The sequence below is a fragment of the Phaenicophaeus curvirostris genome, chromosome 4 (assembly GCF_032191515.1).
Source record: "Phaenicophaeus curvirostris isolate KB17595 chromosome 4, BPBGC_Pcur_1.0, whole genome shotgun sequence".
Classification (NCBI taxonomy): Eukaryota; Metazoa; Chordata; class Aves; order Cuculiformes; family Cuculidae; genus Phaenicophaeus; species Phaenicophaeus curvirostris.
Genome location: NC_091395.1, coordinates 13,421,912 through 13,445,281, shown reverse-complemented (window position 1 = coordinate 13,445,281; position 23,370 = coordinate 13,421,912). Strand labels below are relative to the sequence as shown.

The window sequence follows — 23,370 nt, the reverse complement described above, 5'->3', positions numbered from 1 at the left end:
AAAATATCTATATTTGAACACGCGTCCACTTGTACTGAGTGAAGTGATCAATATGAGCCTCGTTTCACTGTGACAGGTTGGAACATGTTCTATAACTATCTCTTTCTCTCCCCTCCCACTTTTGATTCCCGAGCTATAGGGTTAGTTTCTGGTGTTGGACCTTGTTTGTGGCTAGATATTTCTAAGACACCTTCTCTCTCATTATGGTCTTATAATAAAAAAGATGTAATATTACTTTGTTTCTTGAAGAAAATATGAAACTTTCCAATAGCTTATTCTTTACTTTCTCACCCATGTTGTGAGTGCTAATGTGGTGAGCTGCAATGTACTAAATGTCTTTCACTTAATAATCGCTGGCTAAATGTAGGTCAAGAGCTGAGATTTGAGCAGGTGTGCAAACGCTTATTAATGTCGAATGTTTTTGCCTCAAAAAGCTTATAATTGACAGACAGAGAGTGTGTGATAAAGAAATGCGTTTGTATCTTTTTTTTGCTTTTCAATTAGAGAAATACGATATAGAGATGTCAAATCACTTACTTATTGCCACAGAGTCTTTTCCTTTATTGGAAATTGAATTTGATCAACTTTTTCTTAAACAGAGACTCTTCTCATTGTCTGGTTATTTTAAATAAAAGTTATGTTGCTGTACTTGAATGTACAATAACAATGTTTATAAGGTTCATTGCCTTATTGGCATTCACTATTCTGCACATTAATAATTCTCTTTTCCCGCTCCTGTTTTGCTGCTTGGGTTCATGCTGACATACTGCATGCAGCAGTGCTGGCTGCACATTTTAAGCCACTTTCCCTCCTGGACACTGCCAAACTGTGTATACACACACTGGTGTGTGTAACTCTCTGGGTGTTAGTGTATAGTCCTCCCTCAACATCATACTGAATCAAGTATCCTCTCTTGCTTTCTTACTGTGTTGCTGCCTTGGGGAGAAGATTGCTCCCTGTGTCCTCTTTTTCTCTAAAAATTTGCTGCTACAATGGTATTATCAGCAAATTTGTAGACGTTTGCTGTAGATATAGTTTGACATTGCTGTTGCACAGATTTACATCATTTGGCACATGAAGGTACTACTTGAATTTGGTTTTTGAGTGAGCTAGTATGTGTAAGACAGCTACTGGGCTATTTGTTTTCCTCTTGTGCGGTGGAAGTGGTCTAAGAGGTGCCGCCAAGTGGAGTTGTATTCATTTTCCTTGTATAGGATTGGTTTTCCTCTCGATAACCTTTGCTGCACTCTGCAAATTACTGTTTGGTGTTCTCATTGCATCTTACTTCCTTCTGCTCTTTCTTGAAGGGAAAATTACGTTGTTTTGTGAAACCCTTAGAGTGAATATGGCCTTATGCTTCATGCTTACTTTGCTTTACCAATGTATTAGACTATTTTTTTTCTGTCCAAGTTTATTACCTATCTGGCCGTTGTTTATATAATTTTAGTCTGATAGATTAAAAATCAATAAAATGTTTTAGCGGCTAACAAGGATTTAAATCATCTTTTAGTGGTGCCTTGACAAGGAAACATTGCATACAAGTTTTGCCTTCAAAGTATGTTGGTCCTGTATGGTATAGTGCATGATGTGCACACACATAATTATCATCAAAGAAAAAGGATAAACATAGGAATCGGAGCATTTCATTGTGTCACATGTTGCTGTTTTATTATGTGACTTAATGAAATTAATTTTTAAATGGCTTCCAAACTTTACAAATATTTTTACAACACAAGAAACAGTTTTTCAAGTACTTTATTTTTGTATTGCTGTGGTTTCTGATTGTTTTGCCTACTCTTACAGGCAATTAAAACCTAGTTAAAAGTCTTCATATCTTCATGTTCTGTCTTGCCCCGTAGCTCTACTGTCTTCAGGTGAAGATAGATGTTGTTTGTAGATGAAGATTTTACTGAGGTAGAAATGTTTGGAAAATTTGATCACTTGATATAAAGTGATAGAGCAGTTTCGAGGAGGATAATGAAACTGAAGTGTACAAGCATTTTTCAAATCAGACACTTTTTCTTGCTTTCAGACACCAAATATTCACTGGTAAGAGAGTGCTGAGCAAACACATAGCACAGCAGTCTAGAAAGGGATTTGTAGTCTTAGATGAATTTTTTTAAAACATTTTGCGACAGAGGGACCTCCAATTCCGTGTTTTCAGTCCCAAAGACAATCATTCTTCCTGCTGTCATGAAGAATCTTCTTCCATGCAGCACAATAGGGATAACAAAACTCATTTCAGCCTCAGTTTAAGATTAATTCCAAGGTAAAACTTGAAATGAAGTGGTAATGAACTTGAACTCACAGTTTTGATTATCTCCTGCGTGCTTATACAAGTGCTGAGACACAGTACAGGTATTTTCCAGATGAGGTTCTGTTCTGAGAATGTTTGTCTCTTCAGCAGATTAAAAACTGAAAATTTCTGTGTTACTTGTTATTACAATTAATATAATAAGGACATTTGGAATTCAGCTGTTAGGTTTGAAACAGATCTACTGAAATACATATTCAAAAGAAAATATATTTGTTGTGACTATCATGATGTGATATTTCTAGGAAATAATGACTTAGTAAGACAGAGTGATCCTCTGAAACAGAGAATGATCAAACCAATTAAAACTATTTGGAAACCAAAACTCTCAAATGTGTTTTGTAATCCCAGCTAAGTGGTCCATTGGGTGCTGTGGCGATAACAGACACAGACTCCCTCAAATTCTTTGTATTTAGACTTACATGGGTTTTTTTTTTAAGTTTTGGTTTATGCCACATATGTTTAGTATATTAATTGACAAACTGTCTTTACCCAAAATAACACTTCAATAGCTCTAGCAAAGTCAAAAGAACTACACCAGCAAATACTGGCTAGAAATTTGGCATCAGAAGTCTCTGGTGGGCCCTGTCCCATCCGCTGCTCCAAGCAGCTGCACCAGCCATACTGCCAACATGGAGCAGAATACAGATCATAGAATCATAGAATAACCAGGTTGGAAGAGACCCACTGGATCATTGAGTCCAACCCTTCCTATCAAACACTAAACCATGTCCCTTAGCACCTCGTCCACCCGTCCCTTAAACACCTCCAGGGAAGGTGACTCAACCACCTCCCTGGGCAGCCTCTGCCAGTGCCCAGTGACCCTTTCTGTGAAGAATTTTTTCCTAATGTCCAGCCTAAATCTCCCCTGGCGGAGATCTTTATGATGCTGTGATTGGTCCTTTCTGGCCTATCTATTCTCTATTAATAGTCCATGCATTAGTTAATAGTCCATGAGTTAAACGGAAAAGCATCCTCTCTCCACGCATTTGGCTTTTCTAGGCACAGGTAAGGTAACAAACCCTCCCAAACGTGGGTTTCTCTAGTGTGAACTTCACTGATCTCACTGATAAAATTTAACCAGATAGAATAACAAGCCCATACGAGGCTGGCAGAAGTCATAAGACCTTTTCCCAGACAGGACCAACACCAACTATTATGGTGGGCTGCTTTATGCAAATACTACTACTTTGTTATTGCTGCATTACAAAATGCATTAAGCATCTAATTTCCTTTGTAAATGAAGCAATGTATTACCTCAATAGCTACTTTTGAAGCTATCTGCAACTTAAAACACAGATGTTAAAACTGATGGAACTAAATGAACCCTCTCTGAATTCTCTGTAGAGAAGTGTTTTTAGTGGGAGTTTTTTAATTATAAAGTTTATAAAATGAAATACATATTACAATGGAGAGGAAAAAGTCAAATGATCTTTTATGGCAAAAATAAAAGCTTTAAACTTGTATCCATACTCCATTGGGTACGAAATGCCAAAAGAGAAATAAAAAGACATTTAATCTTGTTGCAAAGCTTAATGTTCTGTACTACATTGTAACATAGCCCAAATCAGACAATTGCTTGCTTATAAATCTTTTTTTTCTTTTATTCACGTTACAGCAAAAAATTGAGGCTGTTCTTTAAAAACAGTCTACAGTTAAGTGAGCTTTGAAAGTTTACGTTGTTATGTTTGACTCTATTTATGGTGCTAGAAAGAAAAACTGAGGCTTATGCAGTTCATTGTGTAGGTGATGCAGGGGTAGCACAAGTATGGGCTGGAGACCATAAAGCTTTGTAAAGACGGGGGGCAGAAATTGGGCAATTAACCATTGGAGAATTTTTTTCCGAAGCCCTTTGAATTCAGCGCAACACTCATAATCAAGCTGTTTCTATCATAAAACCTATACCTATTGTACGAATGACTAGCTTAAGAATTCATGTTCCAAATACACACAGTAGAGGATGGTTACCTACCTGATTTAAGGGCTCAGAATTATCTTGTGGAAGTTTTTTAGACGTACGGGAAGACTATGCCGTTAAATTTGGCACCTAAAAACTTGCTGCTCTGCAACAGCTAAACATCCGAAGGCAAAATAAAGGTAGGAGGGCAAAACTTAGCACGAGGGAGATCTTGCTGGTATCAGCACACTCGCTGTAGTGTTTTAAACATAAATTTGTCACAGATTTATTTATTATCATGGGGCTAGGGAAGCCAGAAGTTTTTTTAAAAAAGGAAAATAGAAAATAGAATTAAGTTAAAAGTGCACTGTTAAATTGCTGTTTAACCTTTAGCTGCTACGATACTGGACTGCTCCCTTTGTTTATGTGCTTAGTTGGTATGATAAAATAGATTTTTGTTTGATTTTTTGGGGGGTAAAAGTCCACTTTTGTTAGTTTCCTTGTTTATATAGAGAGCAGTAGCCATTAAGCAACCTACTCAAAGTGCCATTATCCCAAACTGCTGTTTGTTTCTGTATATAAACTTCTAGCTTTACTGGACACAAAGTTACTTCAGCTTACATGATTTTGGGAACGCTATTAATTCTACAAATAGTTATATTTGAAGTAGATAGATGTGTAGAATTTTTTTCAAAACTTTTTTCAGTGTTTCAGTAAACATACAAATTTTTTTTTACCATTGTGATTTGATGTATTTATTTTTGGAAAAGGACTTATTTGTAGGTATTATTCCTTAGTGAAAGCATACAGCTAATCATTTGAATGAATGGGAGGGAGAGGAAGTTCTCTAAATAAAGTGTTTCCTCTTCAGGGAAGTAAATGCTTGCTAGATAACTCTTCCCTTGCCCTCAGGTTGTCCATTACTTTTTCAGTTGTTAATTATACTGAACTCAAGAACATTATCAGCCCAGTGTAAAACTATATTTTTTCCGCTGAAATTTCCAGTAGCTATGAGTAATTCCAATTTAGGATGGATTATTGTGTTTTAAATTTTCTACAGTGTTCTGCATGTATTTCATTACTATGTACCACACCTGGAAAAATGCCATTTATTATTTCATGCCCCAAATATTCTGTCTGCATTGACATACTTGTCTGACAAGTGCACTTGTTGACCTGCACTCACAGCTTTGTTTCGCCTTTAGCTTTGTTTGAATCTCATATCTGCCATTCTGAAGTATTCATGCAAAGCACAAAACTGAACAAAACTAGTTCAGAGCATTTCTGCTCCTTGTTTGCTTTAACCCAGTTGTAAGAGAGTGGGAAGGGTATTATTAACCTCATGGTTCATAAACAGTGCACAAGCCAACTCTGCCCCCTGTGTGTATTAATGAGATAACAAGAGATGCCTGAAGCTTGGCAGTGATAATTTTTAAAAGTTACTTTTGCTGTTTAATTGCAGCTTTTGTCTTTTATTGATTTTATTTAAGCTGTCAGTAGCAGCGCATTAATAGCACGTTACAGAATTTATTTTTAACTAACACAGAATTAAATACTAATAAAATGAGACAAGCATGATTCCAGCATCCTTTCCATCTGTTGGCTGGGCTCTGGTGAGATGATGTGAAGCTCATTTAGTTTTTAGTAAAGGTTAATTGAGAGTAAAACTGTGAGAATGGTTGAGATATTTTTTAAAAAAACATTGCATACCTGTCTATATATAGTCATGTTCACAGCAGAGGATAATTTAAGCAGTTTAAAAGTCTTGGTCTCTGCTGTGTTCTTACCAGTGCAATAAATGTATGCTAAAAAAAGGAAATTGTTTAGTTACTGGAATCCTGTAGATGCAGTCCAACAACCACAGAAATGCACTGTTAACCAAAAGACAAGGAGGACTGCAGCTCACTCAGACTAGAGTAGATGGCTGCACTTTTTCATAGCTCGTTGGCCATGAGCAAGTGCTAGAGAGGCCTGTGAATGCTGACACATCTCACCAGGCACGGAAAAGCAGAGTCATTCCCAGTGAGGTTAATGTGAGATATGTTACAAGGTAATTAAAGGGCATTAGCTTTTATTAGAAATTAAAAGGGAAACAGAATTCCTTCAGGCCTGCCATTGTAATGGGCATTTGGGGAGGATGGAGTGTTTCTAATTAACAACCTATGTGCTTTTTGGCTGCACTGTAGATTTTTCTGTTTGACCACGTGGCCTCTGACTCACAGTTACTCAAGCCAAACACTTTAAGAACGTGAATAACTGTTACTGGTTTTCTTAGTGGTTAAAGAAATGCATGAAAAACACGACCAGAAACATGAGCAATACCAGGATTAACGTGTCTCAGGCTTGACTGGATTGAGAACTGCTTTCTTTTAAAGCAAGTCTAAAATAGGAAGTGCTGAAATTGCCCTCAGCACAATCTCATTCAGTGTTGTATTCTAGGGACCCTGAAGTTATTTCAAAAGACAGGATTTTTCTGGAAAATTAGTGTAGTGTTCATCTAAAGTGGGAGCATCATGAGATGATGCCCTACTGAAATGTTTCTTAAACCGTTTTCCTTCTTGGCTGTCTTCTAAAAGATGCTCAACCAAAACAAGTAAAGAGAAAACAGTCACATTCACTCTCTTAATTTCCCATAGAAAGGGTTTGCTTTTCATAGTCTCTAAATATTACCTTTTACCAGAAAGGACAACAAATGCTGTCAAGGCACTTCATGAGGGTTTCAGCCCAGCCCTGTTATTTGTACTGAAGGGAGTGGATGGAAAACACAGAGCATTAGGGTTTCAAATAGGATACTATCTACGTTATATAAAATGCTCAGTTATGACTAGAATCAACCTGCTAAAGACAACAGGTGATTATTTGTTAGAATGGTTGTATGCTATCTCCAGATTGCTCCAGTCTGCATCCCAGCCTGTGCATTTTGGGGTAGGTCATTTTGGTTAGCCACCTACCTAGCCTAAGTAGGGAAGCTTTCTTTGCTGCTTTAGGTGCTTCTGGTACCAGCACTTGTGCATCAGGTTTAGGTGCATTTTTCATAATCAGAGTATTATATCCTTGTGCATAAATACTCCCATGCACTATGTTCAAAGAATGGCTGGGATCAGAACAAATCAGATCTCAAACTGTTAATGTGTTTAGAAAAAGAAAAAAAAGAAGTATCAGTAGGTTGATTGAAAGTAATAAATGAACTGGCATTATTTACTTGAAATAGAAGAGTAGTTTTCAGATCTTTCTTGTGATTTATTTTATGACTCACACATTGGTTTATCTCATGAAGAGATTATATGAATTGGTGTCATTAATCAAAAGCAGTCGCATTCCTCCTTTTGTGTGTCTCAAACTGAAGCTGTAGTTATAAAACACTGCTACAATATTCAAATTTATACTTATTTCTGTTCAACACCCTCCTGACTTAAAATGACCCAAATTACAAATGCAATGTAGATTAAGTAACCTCTGTTTACACCAACGGTTCTTCCTGGTCTTAATTTTGTCATCCTACTTACAGATTTGAACATCTAGAAATTAAAGTCAGATATTAAGCGTTATTATTCCTGCGTGACTGTTTAGTTGTACAGCGTGTCTTTTTTGCCTTAAATCGGCCTTGCCACTTGACCTCACCACGGGGGGAAAGAATGTCTAAAGAAAACCTTTGCCAAAAGAAAAGGGATGATTCATGAAGATGTTTCGTAGTCAACAAAAGGTATTTAAAACCTGATTAGACGTATGAGAGAGAGAATTTATCATGGGTTTATGTTTCACTGTGCTATGTGAGCTGAATGTATAATCGCGTCCTTGATAAAAATCCCTTGCTATGGCAGAAACAGATTGAAAATGAGTATGACTCAGTAGCCAAGTAAAATAACTACTGCCTTAACCTTATGGAAGGGAAATGTCTTCTATGTGCAGAACTTAGTTGAGGGTTGTAGCCGTCATCAAGTCACGCGTGCCTAGATCACTAAGCAACCTGAGATTTGTCTTACGGGTTGGTTATGGAGTTTTGTTAGACTGTTTTCCTGCACAAAGATGTAGATCGCATTTGCCTTGATATTGGTTGTGCATTGGATTGAATTTCAAACTTCGTAAGAGAAGTTTGTCAGGAAAGTTTTTGCAATTTTGTCTTGAGAGTTTCCCATATAATATGGGATATGTAATCCTAATACTTTCCATAAGAGTGTCTGGGAAGATTATTGGAACTATATTTTTAATAAAAAGAGAAAGCTTTGTAGAACTGATGTGTAATACTGCACAGCAGTATTGGTAAATAGTAGAATGAAACAGCAAATCCTTTGCTTTGGGTATAATAGAGGTGAAAATCATGTTTCAAAAACCACTCAGCTATCTTGACAGGTAAAGAAGAATTTCTCCTGCAAAGCCATCACTTTTCAGTTCTGAAGCTAATCTCTCACACAGTTACTAGAATGACTTTGCAGGACTTGAAGCTTCAGCCTATACTTGTAAATTAAAAATGACTAGGGGATGTTTCTAGGACATGATCTCCATGATTTTATACAGTGAAAGTATTAAATGTTTCCTGGCACAATTCTGGCTGATTTTAGCACTCTCCTACGTGATTCCCAGGCAGTTTGGGATTTTGTGCAACCAAGGGACTGTTCCCACGTGGACACCTCTGGTCAGCAATCTTTTTTGGCAGATTAAGGGGGCATAGGTGCAGAACGTGAACTTGGTTTCACTGTTCTGCTGCAGTGGCAGGGAACTGCTGAGGGTGGTTTTAAACTGCTAATATAGGTGTCGTAAAAGCAGCAATGAGGATTCAAATGGGATGTTTTGTTTACTTTTATTAAATTTGCACTATATGACTTTTGTCAATGGTACTGTTTTATCACAGTTATTCTTTAATGTTGGGGGGGAATAACATTTGTGCAGATGTTCTGTATTGGTCGCAAAGGAAAATAATAATTCTGCAATCAGCAGAGATTTTTGAAGTGATGGGATTAACGCTGATGGAAATTTATATTATTCAATAGCACATGTTTTGTGCATATTGGATTTAAATCTTGAAGCCTTAAGAGTTAATGCTATGTTTGAGGTAAACTAGGACAAACAGTAGGAGTTTTGCTCTTTGGTGAGCCAACAGTTTTGGGACAGAGTGAACCAAACTGGAAATCTTTCTTCTTTTCAGATCTGTCTGAAATGCTGTCTAAACAAACTAAAAATGTTTAACCTAGCATGTAATATTTCAGCATTTTCTCTTTGACTTTCTCTAATATAGGGCAATGTTGAAACAAAAATTACATTCATAAGCAAGAAGTCAAAATATTTCTCTTAGACCTTCCCCCTTTCTGGGCTGAAACTGTCAGGTAAAGCCTGATGTCATGAATAGGTCTCGGTTAACTTATTTTCATGAAATTTATTATATGCCAAACATAATTGAGCTGTAGCTGTATTCTCTGATTTTGGTAAATAACAAAATACCTAACCTGGGAGCTATTGTGATTGTTGTTAAACTGCAATCACATGGACAAACAAATGGTACTCTGATGTTTTATCATTGCACACTAGTAAATAATAGATGAGCACATGCTTTTGTGCCTTTTAGTTCTTTTTAATTAAAGGTATTTTCCTAAATTTATCTCAGAGTTAACAGTGTCTTAATCTAGAGGGGACATACAGTCAGTTCATAAATTGTGAATTCCTCATTCAATCTGTAAGACTCCACATCCTTTGGGAAGGATGCTGCAGAGCAGGATTGCAGGGAGATGTTTGCATAGCCCGAAGCAGGAGGCAGTTGTGCTTTATTACCTGCAGGGGTGGGGGATGCCTCTCTTTCACAAGCCCCAGGAAATTAAAAGAAACAGCTAAGCTGATAAAACTTGGTAGGAAATTTGGCTGTTTATAGTTAGTTTGACTTCAATGAGAACATGTACTCAGCAGAGGGAATGAGCGCAACTATACAAATTGAACTTTGACTCCACCATTCCTTCCAAAGAATCCATGTCTGTCAATGTGATCCCATAAAACAGTGTGGTTTTCCAAGATTTGGTTGTGTGCCCAGAAACCAAATGATGTCTCCTTCCTTTTTATTAAGTAGTGCTGCAAGACAGTGTTGATTAATCTGTCACTTTGTACTGAACCATTATTATTTATTATTATGGCCTGCCCATAATGGTGTTTAATATCTGTACCATGACCATAGCTGAGCATCCAGCACCCTGCTGTTTCTGGCCATCTCCTCAAAGTGGAAACTTTCCTCTAGACAGACTGAGAACTAGTAACAGTGCTATAGTTTTGAAGAAAAAAACAAACCACAAAGCTGAATTAATGTATATTAACTGTTTTTCAAGAACTTGATGTTGTGTCATCATGACTATGTCATGAATCTGCTACTTGGTCAAAGTCAGTGGATAAGTCTTACATTACATGATGTACTCTCCTTTTTATTTCCTAAATAATAGCATTAGAAAAATAACATGTTATAACTGAACAAGGGATGGAAGAAGGGAGGATACTGACAAAACCAAACAGAATAGGTAAAAAAAGTTGCAGTACAAGAAGTAAAACAAAGAGTGGGATTAGGTAAACACATTAGATTGTTTGTATTGGTGGGGTATGTTTAAATAGGAGCTGCCTCCAAGTCAGTTACTGCATTCATTAGTATGAATAGAGCTGAGACTGCTCACCAATTCCAGTAATGTCAGCTGGTTGTTTTGAACCAGAGTAGAGACTATAGGATCACATCAGCAGCAAAAATTGATTTCTAACATCCTTTACTTTATTTAATACCATGTAGATTTGAGTGAAAAAAAGGTATGTTATTGACAACATTATGCATCTGATAAATAACTGTCGTAAAGATCATTGATACAGAAGCTGTCCCTTACGGTTCCCTTTCTGTATCTTCCATTTTGAAACAATGCAGAAACATTTTTTATTATTTACAAATTGCTGGAGGTTTTATTGTATCAGCTTTATCTTTCAACATAAAAGGCTGTTGCCCAGTATTCCTTTATATGTTTTATCTGAGTTCTGCTCTGATTCAGCAGTCCTCCAGGACTAAACTGAGATATATTTATTACCTTCTGAATAATGTTTTATTCTTCTAGATGTTATGGTGCAGCATCTTCATAACAGCTAGGAGATTTGCACAAGGATCCCATCTTTCCCCTTTGAAAATGTTACAACTGCCTTCTAGAACTGTAGTGCTGCATGTTGAAGCAGCTGATTTTTCTCTGAAGCATTTCAATGTATAATGTAGAAATTAAGCTGCTTTCACTCCAAAACTTATTTTTTATTATTTCTTTAGAAAGGCAAGCAGACAGAGTTCTGTTTATAAAGTCTTGGAGAGGGCTGAAACCACTTTTTAGAGAAGCTGCTTCTTAAAAGTTCTGAATTGTGATAGTTTTAAATAAAAAAAACAACAGGTGAGTAAGCTAAATTGTGTAAGATTGAGAAGTGTTAGCAGTCCCTTCTATTTGAAGAAATGTCTTTGCTGCTGTTGTTGCATGGGATTAAGTAGAAGCATCTCGCTTTTGCCATTTTTCTGTGTCAGCCCTGGAGTTTGACAAGAAAAACCCAGCAGGCCTAGAAACTGATTGCTCGTCTGTCTGCAAGAAAGGGAAGTTCCTGCAAAGCGCCTGTGCTATTAGACATGAATTCAGAGTGAAGTCGCTGCTAGCACACAGGATCCTTGTGTTGATAGAAAGCTGCTTATCTATTCTACCTGAAGAACTGCTTTAGGACAATTTAGCATTTCCAGTATCATTGACAGCTGGAGCTGGAAAAGTTCTAACAAGAGAAGCATAAGTCCCAAAGTGTTAAAATGCATCTCATACAAAAACTTTGCACAGGGATGTCAGCGTGACTGATAATCAAAAGCCAGAGTGTGCCCTCATATTTGTGCTTTACTTTATAAGGACTTGAGAGGCTTCTTTTATCCTCACACCATTTTCATTGTCTCTAAGCATTGACTCTATAAGCAGTCTCGGCTCCACTGCTAAGAGATTCGAACAATTTATCATCTGAATTTAAAAACAACATAAAATACCTGCTGTTTTGCCTATGTCTCATTTGATAGGCATGCAGCATTATCCCAATAGGAGTTTAAGATGATAAAACACCAAGTGAGATAGAAGGCATACTGAAATGGTTTTATCATCATTAAACTTAGATCACCCTTGGCTGTTACTATGTATTTGTGCTATGTTGTAAGCCTCAAATGAAATATTTGCAAGTAAATTAATAAAATCAGTACTATAGGTTAGAGAGGTGTTTGTAACCCCAGATGTTATGGATTTAGAAGCTATCACTATTCCTCTTAAAACTGTGTGTGTGAAATAAAAACTTGCTGGGTATTATGGAAGTCGTCTTCCTTCCCTTTGGTGTGACTTTAGAGCTGTTAAGAGTATGGTTTGTCATGGAGAGAACATCCAAAACTATGGCTATACCTTCACACAATAACAGGGTCAGATATCACTCTGTTCTGTTTGTTCCGAGTGTCAGTCAGAAGCCAAATAAATCCAGCTGACATGGCACCAGCTGGATTCTTGCTGTTTGCAGTAAAACTTCTACAGGCTTTGATGAGCTAGGGGAAGCGGTGTTGTCATGCTGCTGACAGCTGAGTGTAGGGCCCCGCTTTGTTTAACTAGATATATTAGTCACTGCAGAGAACACTTTAAGATGTGTTAGGAGACATTGTCACTGCAGTGTATTGAAAAGTATTAGCAGAGCTTAGCAAGGCATCTGACCGTGATCAAATATTCTTCTTAAATTAAAAGCATGGTTAGGTATTCTGCTCAGCCTGTTCTTAGGTAGCTAATAATGGATCTGGATCGTCTCGCTCTCTTTTGAGATTGTCTTATTGAATCATGCATAGAATGATGTGACTAATTTGTGGAACAGAAATCCCTGTGCATCAGGTGTTTGGTGTGCTTTTCCTGGGGGGAAGACAGGATTTTTTATGTTGAAAGACACTGATCGTTCTTCTCAGCATATCAAAGAACAGATGTACTGTAGGCTTTTCTATTGAAAAAAAATTATAGAACAAATGGCTTTTATCTGCATTTCTATCATCACATCTGCATAAATCTCACAGATGCTAATGGGACTTGTAGCAACACGGATAAAAGACAGTCACCCTGTCAATGAAAGATGGAGCAAAACAGAACAAGGCACAGGTTCATCCCCATAGGGGCAACCTGCAAGCATGTATCTTGACCTGTTGGTATGCAAAGTGAAATCTCTCCACAATTAAGTACCTGAGAGTGGCTAGTGCAGCAGCTGTGCAAACTTGCTGAATGCTGAACTTCATTGCTGCCTAGATGGAACTCTGCATCCACTCTGCCATAGTTGCACATGTGAAGTCTGTTCTGGAAGACACTCAGAAAGACCGTCCAAAAGCACCTGGGCTCTCTGACTGGGAAGGAGTAGATGTGACTATGAGGGCTGAGATACAGCTCTCAGTTGTGAGCCTAATGGGGGTAAGCTGGCACTCAGGCTCACCTTGAAAAGTAGAAAAGGGGTGAGGGAACAGTGTAAAAGGGTCCAAGAGTCTGACTTGTGGGAACCAATAGGCATTATAAAAGGAAAAACAGCAATCTGCATGTTTTAAAAAGTATGTAGACATATGTGATAGTGGAGAAAAATAACAAAGAACAATACATTTAATCCTCACAACTGATCGCAAATGGTAACATTATCCCTGTGAGAAGAAGAGGAAATAAGTTCTAGTGGTGGCTTCTAGGACAAAGGTACTAACTAGAGTGGTCTGATACAGAACACAATTACTTATTTCAGTCTAAGCCATGGTGTTGACAAAGTCAGCATAGCATGCAGTTAGCTTTGTTCCTTGACAGTTTCTGAGAGGATTTTATCTAAAATACTGTTTGTGTTCTGGCCAAGATCTATCCATGGACTCTTGAAAACTGTAAGCCAGAAGCAGCAGACACACTGACACCAGCAATTGCTTTGAACCAGATTCTTATATTGGGGATTGTATTTTTTAATCTTTTGCTATTTAAAATTGTACATATTATCCTCTTCATTAGTATAACATAAAGAATGAATGATCAAAGCAAAGAAAGAAATTAAGAACTTACTATGGAAGGCTTCTTCAAAAGGAAAATTGTGCAAGGAATGTTTCTGACCAGCCTAGGTTCCCACCTGTAAATGCAATTCTTGTACCTCTCCTGCTCTCCAAGCTTCAGAAACTCTACGTTGCCTTTTAACACACGAGTCAGAAAGGTGGGCTTTCTGTAAGATGAAGTAACTTCTGTGTACCCTTCTCATTTTACCCGGGGCTCTGTGCTATTACCTTTACTGTCTTACAGCCTCTTTGTGCCAGCATTTTCTTTCTTCTGAAAAAGCACTGTGCTATAATCTGGTGTATTTGAATATATGTAAGTTCACAGAGAAGAAGAGAGAATTATCTTTTAATCTCAGAATATCATAGTAAATAGAAGAATAAAAATCTTATCAGTCCTTACTGTCCAAAGTAAGTCCACAGACAGGATTCCTGAGTATATACGAATACAATTCAGTTCAGAGGGATTGATGAGGTATAGTTGAAGCATACATAATTCTATAGAAAGACTACCAAGTCTAAAATAGAAAAGATTTGCAGTGACTTCACGGTATCCTTGCCACTCTTCTGGCAAAGTGACCGCTCAACTTACAGTGATTCAGTAGAAGGTTGCTGTAAGCAGATTAGTTCCTAGCTTAGTTGACTGAACAAGGTACAGGGTAATTTTCTTAGAGGAATGTTAGGTATGAGCCTTAAAATAAAAAGAACTGCTCCTGACTTCAGAACTGAGTCACGAGCACTGATGAATTTTTTAAGAAGTCAGTTAACCATAATTTAAAACTACTTTAGAATAGTTGTTAATTCTTTCAAAAAAAGAACAAGTGCACTTTCTATTTCTGCCTATATATTCCCTAATAGATAGCAAAGCAGGAATGAAAAACCTGTGGAGACACTATTTTCTCAGTGTGGCATTCTGACATATTTGTCTTTTCTTTTTCTTTGCATCCTTAACTGTTTTTTTAAATTCCTTATTTCATTTCATTTTGGTGTGTATGTACATTTTAGTGATACTATAGTGTGTTTCTTAAGTTGTTTAATGTTAATTTGTGAACACTACTTTGAAGCACTTAGCAGACCTAATAATATATTAGCCAGGTAGACATTGTGCTTCCCAGGTCAGCTGTAGAACACAATATTGGAGGTACTTAGCATAAATCTATTCATCAAAATGGCTTTATAGTTTCTTTGTGTCAAAACACCTTCATGTTGGCTTTCCTTGCTGCTTAAATGCTGTTCTGTTTGTTCCTAACTTCCCCTGTTTAACAGCAGACAAACCCAGGGAGCACTGAATGAATCGGATGATCCCGAAACAGGCTGTCTAACTGATAACAAGCCAACTTCTCGACACTTCTATCCTGTCGCCTTGCTGCTTGTCAGCTCACACTTGCTGGTTGTGTGGCTTATTTTAAGTCTTGCTTTGCTATTAGCCAAATACCAATAAACTTCACTTGTGTTCCTTTCTTTTCTACAAACAGTAACAAACTAACTTTAGAAAAAGGAATTATGCTGTAATATTTCTACAATCTGAGACCCCCAAGGATTCGTCTTTAAGATACAAATGTCTGAAATGTACTATGCTTTTGTTATTTTGTTCTGAACTCTAAGAAGTATACTATGCATTGAGTGAATTGATTTGCTCTTTCTGTTCATGGTAAAGCTTTCCCACTGTAATTAGCTCAAAGAAAGCCCACTTACAATGCTGTCACTGTATAGGAGAAGGTGTGGAATCCTGAATGCTTGAACCCCTCTTCCCAGAGTAATTAGTCTTACAAAAAAAAAAAATTAAAAATCAATTTGCACAGCACAAACTAACCCCTAGATAAGTATTACAGGGTGGTGGTTTGTGAGACTTCACTTTTATTGTGTTATTTTCATTGTTATTAGCTAATAAGATCTTTTCTGTTTAACAAATGATTATTACTTTGCTACAACTAACCCTTTTCTGTCAAGTAACTAAATGGAATAGAGTAAGTTCTGTTTTGTAATGAAATTAACCTGTTTGTAATTGTTGCTTTAGTTGCTTTTGCTTTCAAGACACTTTTATATTCTTTTTAACAAAGTCCTGTTTCTGTCCTAATGCACCACTTTGGCACTTGTGACTTTTGTACCGTATGTGAACAAACATTCTTCCTTTATAAAGCAGAGAGTTGGATTGGGCTGTTTGAAAAGCCATTCCCTCTTTTTCTTTCATTGCAAAGCCGAACATACAGGAAATGAAGCAGAGATGAAACTTTCCTTCACAAATCTCTAGGGCCAGACTTAATTTAATGCCTTATTCCTAGAATACACATTTTTAGGACAATGTGTACTCTCACACATATAGTAAACAATTTGGGAAAAAAAAAGTATGAGATGGTTTAAAAAGCAAATATATTTCTGGAATTAGAGCAAAATGTATCATTAAAGTATTTAAATTTTTTTTTACTAAACTTTAAACCTCAAGGGTAAATATATTGGGGGGAAAAAATCTTGTCACCTGTTTCTGAGGGCAATAACTGTACTGAGCCTGGCCTTGGATTTAATTTTGTAAGATGTATCATCACTTGTGGAAACCGAAAATGTAGAGTTGAATCTTTGTTATTTTTACTTCAACTGTTGCTGAAACTCTGCAATGAACAAATAAAGCATATTTATTTATTCTGTGTTTCATGAAGTTGTACTTTTTCCCCCTTTCACTAGAGAAGGATGCCGCATAGAGAATGTACTGAAGAATGTCAAATGCAGAAAGTATGCATTCAACATGATACAACTGATGGCTTTCCCAAAGTACTACAGACCTCCAGAAGGGACATATGGAAAAGCTGACACCTAAAGTTTAACAAAAATGTAATCAGGAGCATACATTATGCTAATTAGTGAATATAAAAAATTCTGTATATGACTTATTAATTTGGAATGTATAACCAGTCGAGGTGTTATTTTTATCAGGTTTTATCATTTTCCATTAAAATAACTCCAGTTAGTAATTATGAAATAAAATATGAAAAAGCAATGGACTGAATATTCTCAAAACCAAATATATTCAACTTTTCTTTGTGAAGTTGAAGCTTAGTATGACTCATAAGCTAGTTGGAATTAGGTTTTTGGGTTGTTTGATCAAAGATTAAAAAGGGAAGTGTCATTTGCTATAAGAACCGAGGTTAGCAGTCTGGAAGGTGACATTCTGACTCCCAGCCAAAACCTGAGGTTAGATTTAAGGAGTCTATTCTGCTGGAAATAGTGTTTTCTGGAACCAGCATAGCACTCAGGTCTTGATTGCTAATGACTAAATCCTTCACAGAAGAGTTTATGAAAGACACTAATGGGAATACCTGGGCTAAATATAATTTTGGTTATTACATTTAGCTTCTCTACATAAGCATAGTAACAATATGTTTTTAGTAATTGCAGCCTGTAATTTCAATAATTTTGATTCCTTGCAGTTCATTTGGATGTATCATTCTTGGCTTTCTGTACTTCAGCCAATTACCACATATTTCATTTCCATATAAATCTCATGGAAATCAGGGGAATTAATTCTTCAAGTAAGGTGACCTGAGTTTGACCTGTCATGTTCCCATTTACTGTAAACCTTTAAAACTAAATTTTCCTTAGTGGTAGGGAACATGAGTTGTATATACAGGAGTTAATGTATCTTAGGGCTATTAAAAAACATGTATATTTTACAGAGCGTGAGATAAATGTTATAATTATGAGTAACCTGCTCTATGAGGACTAGTTAGCCACTGCAGCTGACTTATATCAAATTTGTAATGCTGCATATAGACACTCTAAGATGAAGAACTATCAGCTTTAAAAATGAATGTTAATGCTTCTGCCAGCTTGTGTTAGTCCTGAAATTCACCTTGCGAAGAACATTTGTGTTTTCTAAATGTATCTATTTATTGCCTTCTTCTGCATCCCAGAGAGAAATACAGTTAAAAACCCCAAAGTATTCAGTAGTTACTGACCTTTATGTAATGTATTCATTTTGAGAAAAACTTATCTAGAGCAGAAGTGTGAGAATTTTATCCTAATGAAACTGCACTGGGAATTTGAGCATCTACAGGAAATTGTAATTGCCATGGATCAAGAAGTTAATGTTTGCTTGCTCCTGTGGAAGTCAAAGAAACCTTGGTGCACAGTGAGTTATAGCTTGTTCTTTTTAATCCTTTAAATGCCCATTACTGAGTGTAAATCTGTAACTATACTGGTAAAAATACATATTTAAAAGCCTGATTCTGAACTCTAATTGGATGATTATGTGGAAATGATTGATCATGTGAATAAAATTAAACCCATCTTCTATATTTGGAAGATCAGGCTTTGGGGCTTATAGGAGAACAGGAAGAGATCCTTGTTCCAATATTCATTGGTTTCAGTGAAGCCAAGAATTCACCTGTACAATATAATTACAGAAGTCATTGAAACATTTTTCCCAAAGTATAGGAGGCCGTTTAAGTAGTGTTTTGGTGCATTTGTTATCTATTTCCGTTGTATAATGTGCTGTCATGAATGACTTCTTGTTCTTCTGGAATGTATTACTTCAACAGCAGATGTCAGAAGAGCTGTCATTGCATCATAGATAAGCTCAGGCAGATCAAAATATAATGCCTTGATTTTTTTCCTGTCACATACCAGTAGAAGTGGACACTACTCATTAAGCGGGTGGGCATGTGCATACATTTGTTAATTATGTTATGTCTGTAACATAGCAGATCTGTACAAAATTTTTGTGGATTTATGGAATATAAATCTTTCTAGGAAAGTAATGTTTTGTTTTGTCAGACTGCCACACTAGCCTTCACTATCAGTCGTGTTTACAATCAGCTCACAAAAACCCTAGTTTAGAAATAGCAATGAAACCTTCTATGGACCTCTGAAATGATCCCACAGATGTACGACAGTGAATGCTGCCCCTGCTACAGTAATTCTGAAACAATCTGTAGAAGTCTGTGTGGGGATGGTATTCAATGGTGGGTACTATACATTCTGTAGTTCTTTATCTTAGTCCCAGGGACATTGTGTCAAGTTCAAAATATGAAATTCTATTGATTCCCTTCATATCAGGAAAATAGTCTTTAAAGATCTTACCTCAGCATTTTAATCCCACTTGGGTTGTAAATTACCATTGTGACTATCGTGTTACCTTTATGTTTAAGATGTTTCCCACATTGAAACCATGTTTTGGTAAGAGGGGAGAAATTTAAAAAAGGCATCGGATTACTGTCCCTTTTGTTTTAACAGCCGCTCCCAGTGCTTACTTGTGAAAGTAAATATTGTTATTTTTTAAAGATAACCAAGAAAAAGGAAGCAAAACCTGTATCAATGTGAGACTGTGAAACTTCGTTGGGCTTGGGCCATTACAGAAGAGTAGACTAGGTTTTGTCCTAAATAAGACTGAACTTTTTCAAGCTGACTTTTTGACTGGAACATCTTTTTGTAGGTCACAAGACCCTTGTAAAACCCACTGACGTGGTTCCAAGTCTTCTAGAAGAGCCTTGCTGCTTCATTACTGAAACGGGCTCAAATGTCTCCCCTTGTTTAGTCATTGCCAGCTGTGGGCTCCTGCAGTCCAAATAGGCAAAGGCTGTGTCATCAAAACTGAGCTTTCAGCTAAGCATGGGTGCAAAATTAGTGGGTTTTCTGTTTTGCCTTGGATAAAGACATGAAGGGGAGTTCACTGCAGGTTGATAGTTACAATACTTGGAGTACATTTCCTCTGCAGAAGCTGCTTCAAGCCCTATGCGTTGTTTGAATGCCAAGCAGAGGATCTGAATCATCCCTGAGGTCTTGGACATATTGTTGTAGTTTACTGTGAATATCAGTGGAGTAAAATTAAGCTACTCTATTTGTTTTGCCAAGTATTAAGGGAAAAATACAGATCTTGGCGGCGGATTTAAACAAAATGTTCTATACCTGCTCTCTTAAAACTTTTGTAAGGTATAAAATAATCTGCTTTGAGAGGAGGGCAGTTTTCAAGGGCTAGAAGATAGACATTCAAAAATGTATCTGGCATCTAGAGCCATAGTCTTGTCTTACCCATGGAAGATATTATTTGTAGAAATAAGTTCATCAGGATCTACTTTGAGGGATCTTGAAATAAGGGCTTCTAACTTTGAATCTTCCTACAACATGTAAAATAATTGCAGGGTGTTTCTGTACCACAGGATAGTGACTTAAGTAGAGAGCTGACATAAAATGCCTGAAAAAATAAGGAAAGGAAAGTTAAAGTGTTTTGTTCTCAGAGTAATACTGTTCTAATAGATAACATGCCTAAGCCTGACGCTATTAAGCATGCAGGTCTTGTTTTGCTGAAATTTTCCTATGGGGAACTTAAAATATGTTCTTGTTGATGTTTAGACTTTGGCTTTTGTGGAGCAATTGGGAAACAGAAATTTTTAATTGTTGTTCAATTTTTGTCTATGTGAAGCTGTATATTTTGACAGAATACTAGCAATGTGTGTGTTATAAAGAAGAAATAATTTAGGAGGACAACTGAAACAACTGAGAAAGAGAGTTAATGAAGTCCTTTGCAATGCTAATTTTTGTACTTGTCTGAATTTTGGCATTATGTAACTGAAATAAGGAAATTAACAAACATTTGCTGTATCTAAATCAATCAGTCCTGATGAAAATACACTTATCTGCAGTGAAATAAAATGTAATGGTGTTCTAAATCATCACTTGTAATTTAGGCGTAAAGTGCATCACAGTGTTTTGAGGCCCTGTGTATAATATACCTACTATGAGCTTCAGAAAATAAGCTTATTTTTATTTCTAGTTTTAACACAAGTTCCCGGAAATCCCATGGCCTGCTTAGAAAAAGCAAAAAATGCACTGAACATCAACCAAGATAGTAAAGAAATGCAGCAAAATTACTTATGTGAATTAATGTATGTAATCACTTAACAGTCTTAAATGTATATTGTGTCACTTGGCTATGTTGTAAACTTGAAACCATTAATATCTATATTTATGCGCTTTTATTATTGTGAAGAAGTGTCCTGTACAGGCAATACTGAGAGACATGAATTTGCATCTTGTTTTTCAGTCATTTGCAGCTTAAAAGCAGATGTTTACAATCCAAGTGCTTTAAAGTAATTTACTGTTGTTGAAAACACAAACTTATGTTGTTACCTGTATGGTTTTTTTTTAAAAAAAGTCATACTACTGCTTTTTTTAAAGCCAAAAAATAAGGGAAAAAGTGAAAATTCCCTGGTTTCAGTCTCTAGAACATTGTTTTTTTCCCTTAGCCATGCAACACATCAACTGTTGTGCTGCCAGAGCATTCAGCTTAAACTCTGCAGCACATAAACATTTATTTGCTCTTTCCATCGTAGCATTTACTGAATAAACAATATAGAAACAATGACTTTCAGCATAGTGCTCGTGATCCAAAATTAAAAACTTCCATTTGCTCGAATAAACATGAAACTTAATCCTTCAGAATAAATAATGTAGAAGACATTTGTGAACCGATGTATCCCTATTCCAAAGAGCTGAAACAAAGCGTGGGGTAGAAATCTGACTGTGATAATACAGCACCCTGGATCTGTGGGGTTTGCAGTGGTGACATTTGGATGACCCTGCTCTTACGTAGACCTCTAATTATCCCCAGTGGCATTTTGTACTCTTTCCATACATGCAAAGTACTTCAGCAATTTTCAGCACTTCTGTTTTGCTTATGAACGACCTGTCTTTAAAATTTCTCATATCCCAAGCTACTTTGGTACTTGTTTTCATTTTGTGTAGCTGTTCTTTGTAATGTTCCTGTCTCACACTCTAGAGCACATGGGGCTTTTTATAAGGAATATTAGCAGGACTTCAGTCCAGTGTGTGTGTGTGTGTGCAGAGAAATGAAGCACAACTATAGTAATTCAATTCTTTTTATATTTCAGCATTTAGCATTTTTGTTTCATTGCTGTCTGTAAGTCATGCCCATTGTACACTGTGTGTATATTTTTATTTAAATAAATGTGATGTCTATTTTTTATGTTTCTGACTTTTTTGTTTGTTATTCATTTTTCATTTTCATTATGGTGGCATTGCCCAGCAGGCAGATCATGCATGATGCTGAGAGTGGGTTTCCTCCTAAATGAGGTGGTGGAAGCTCATTCACAGGTCTCTTCACTGCTATTGGAGAAAGTATTTAAGAAAAGCTCCAATACAACAGTAAAAAGTCTGGAATGACCATAAATTAATTGTTCCAGTTGGTTTTGATCTTACTGCAACTTTCATCTCGGAACCAGGTGGGTCCTGCATTTTCTAATTAAAAACCAACAAGAAGTTCATATATTCATAAAGAAAAACCCTTTTCTCACATAACTATTGATCTGTAGAGAGTTACTCAGTGGAACAGAGGTGGAATCAACATCTTTTATAATGAAGGCTATTAAAAAGGTCATGTGGCATGCTTTGTCTGGTGTTTTGTCTTCACTATCTTAATGATGGTTTCTAGGCCTTGGGAAATACGTAAGGGCTGCTTCTATGCTTTCTTTTTTATGAGCTGTTGTTGATAACAAGTTTTATTACATGATCTGTTATCACAATGAAAGGTAAGTTCTCCATGATTGGCTGAAATGTGGCAAATAGACTTTCTTTTTGAGAATATGATAAAATGTGGCTCACCTTTGTGTTATTAGTACTGTGATGTGAAGGTTGTTGCATACTTTCCTTTCTCTGATTACATGTTAGTATGTTTTGCTGTTTTACTCTTATATATTCAGCAAGATGTTAATTACCTGCAAGGTTCTTGATAACCTTTAGAAAATGCACAAGGAACTAATGGTTATTATGGTAATAAGTTATAAATCTGTTAGCATTCAGCCTAGGAATTTTGTCTCTTACTAATAAAAGTGACAGTCTTTAAAAAATACTTTGTCTCACTTTGCATGCTTATGGTTTTTTTTTCTCCTGTGTCAACTGGGAACCACGTTTTTCTGATGACAATGTAAGAGAAAAGGATAAAGAACCCACGACTGTAATTAGATGATAGACTAGCATGCTAGTAAAGATACGTTTTCACCAGTACCCTTTCTAAAGTTACTTTGGGGCATGTTTGAGTAGAAGTATGATTTCATTTTCCTGAACCATAGTCTTCAGTGGTCTTCACTGACCTGTCCATTGTTGGCACTGAGA

The 23,370-nt window shown here is 36.5% G+C and overlaps 1 protein-coding gene across 7 annotated transcripts in view; it reads left to right on the top strand.

Moving 5' to 3' along the window:
• Window positions 1-22,220, top strand: part of INPP4B (inositol polyphosphate-4-phosphatase type II B) — a 323,774-nt gene extending 301,554 nt beyond the window's left edge. For 2 of the 7 annotated variants that reach the window (XM_069855288.1, XM_069855287.1), the window contains one exon: window positions 15,517-16,901. In XM_069855288.1, coding sequence (XP_069711389.1) covers window positions 15,517-15,691 — 175 coding nt within the window. In that variant the 3' untranslated portion in view covers window positions 15,692-16,901. Of the gene's footprint in view, window positions 1-11,275; window positions 11,391-15,516; window positions 16,902-16,929 lie in introns of those variants that run through there. The other 5 variants (XM_069855291.1, XM_069855289.1, XM_069855285.1 and 2 more) reach the window with 4 other exon arrangements.
• Window positions 22,221-23,370: the final 1,150 nt, after the last annotated feature.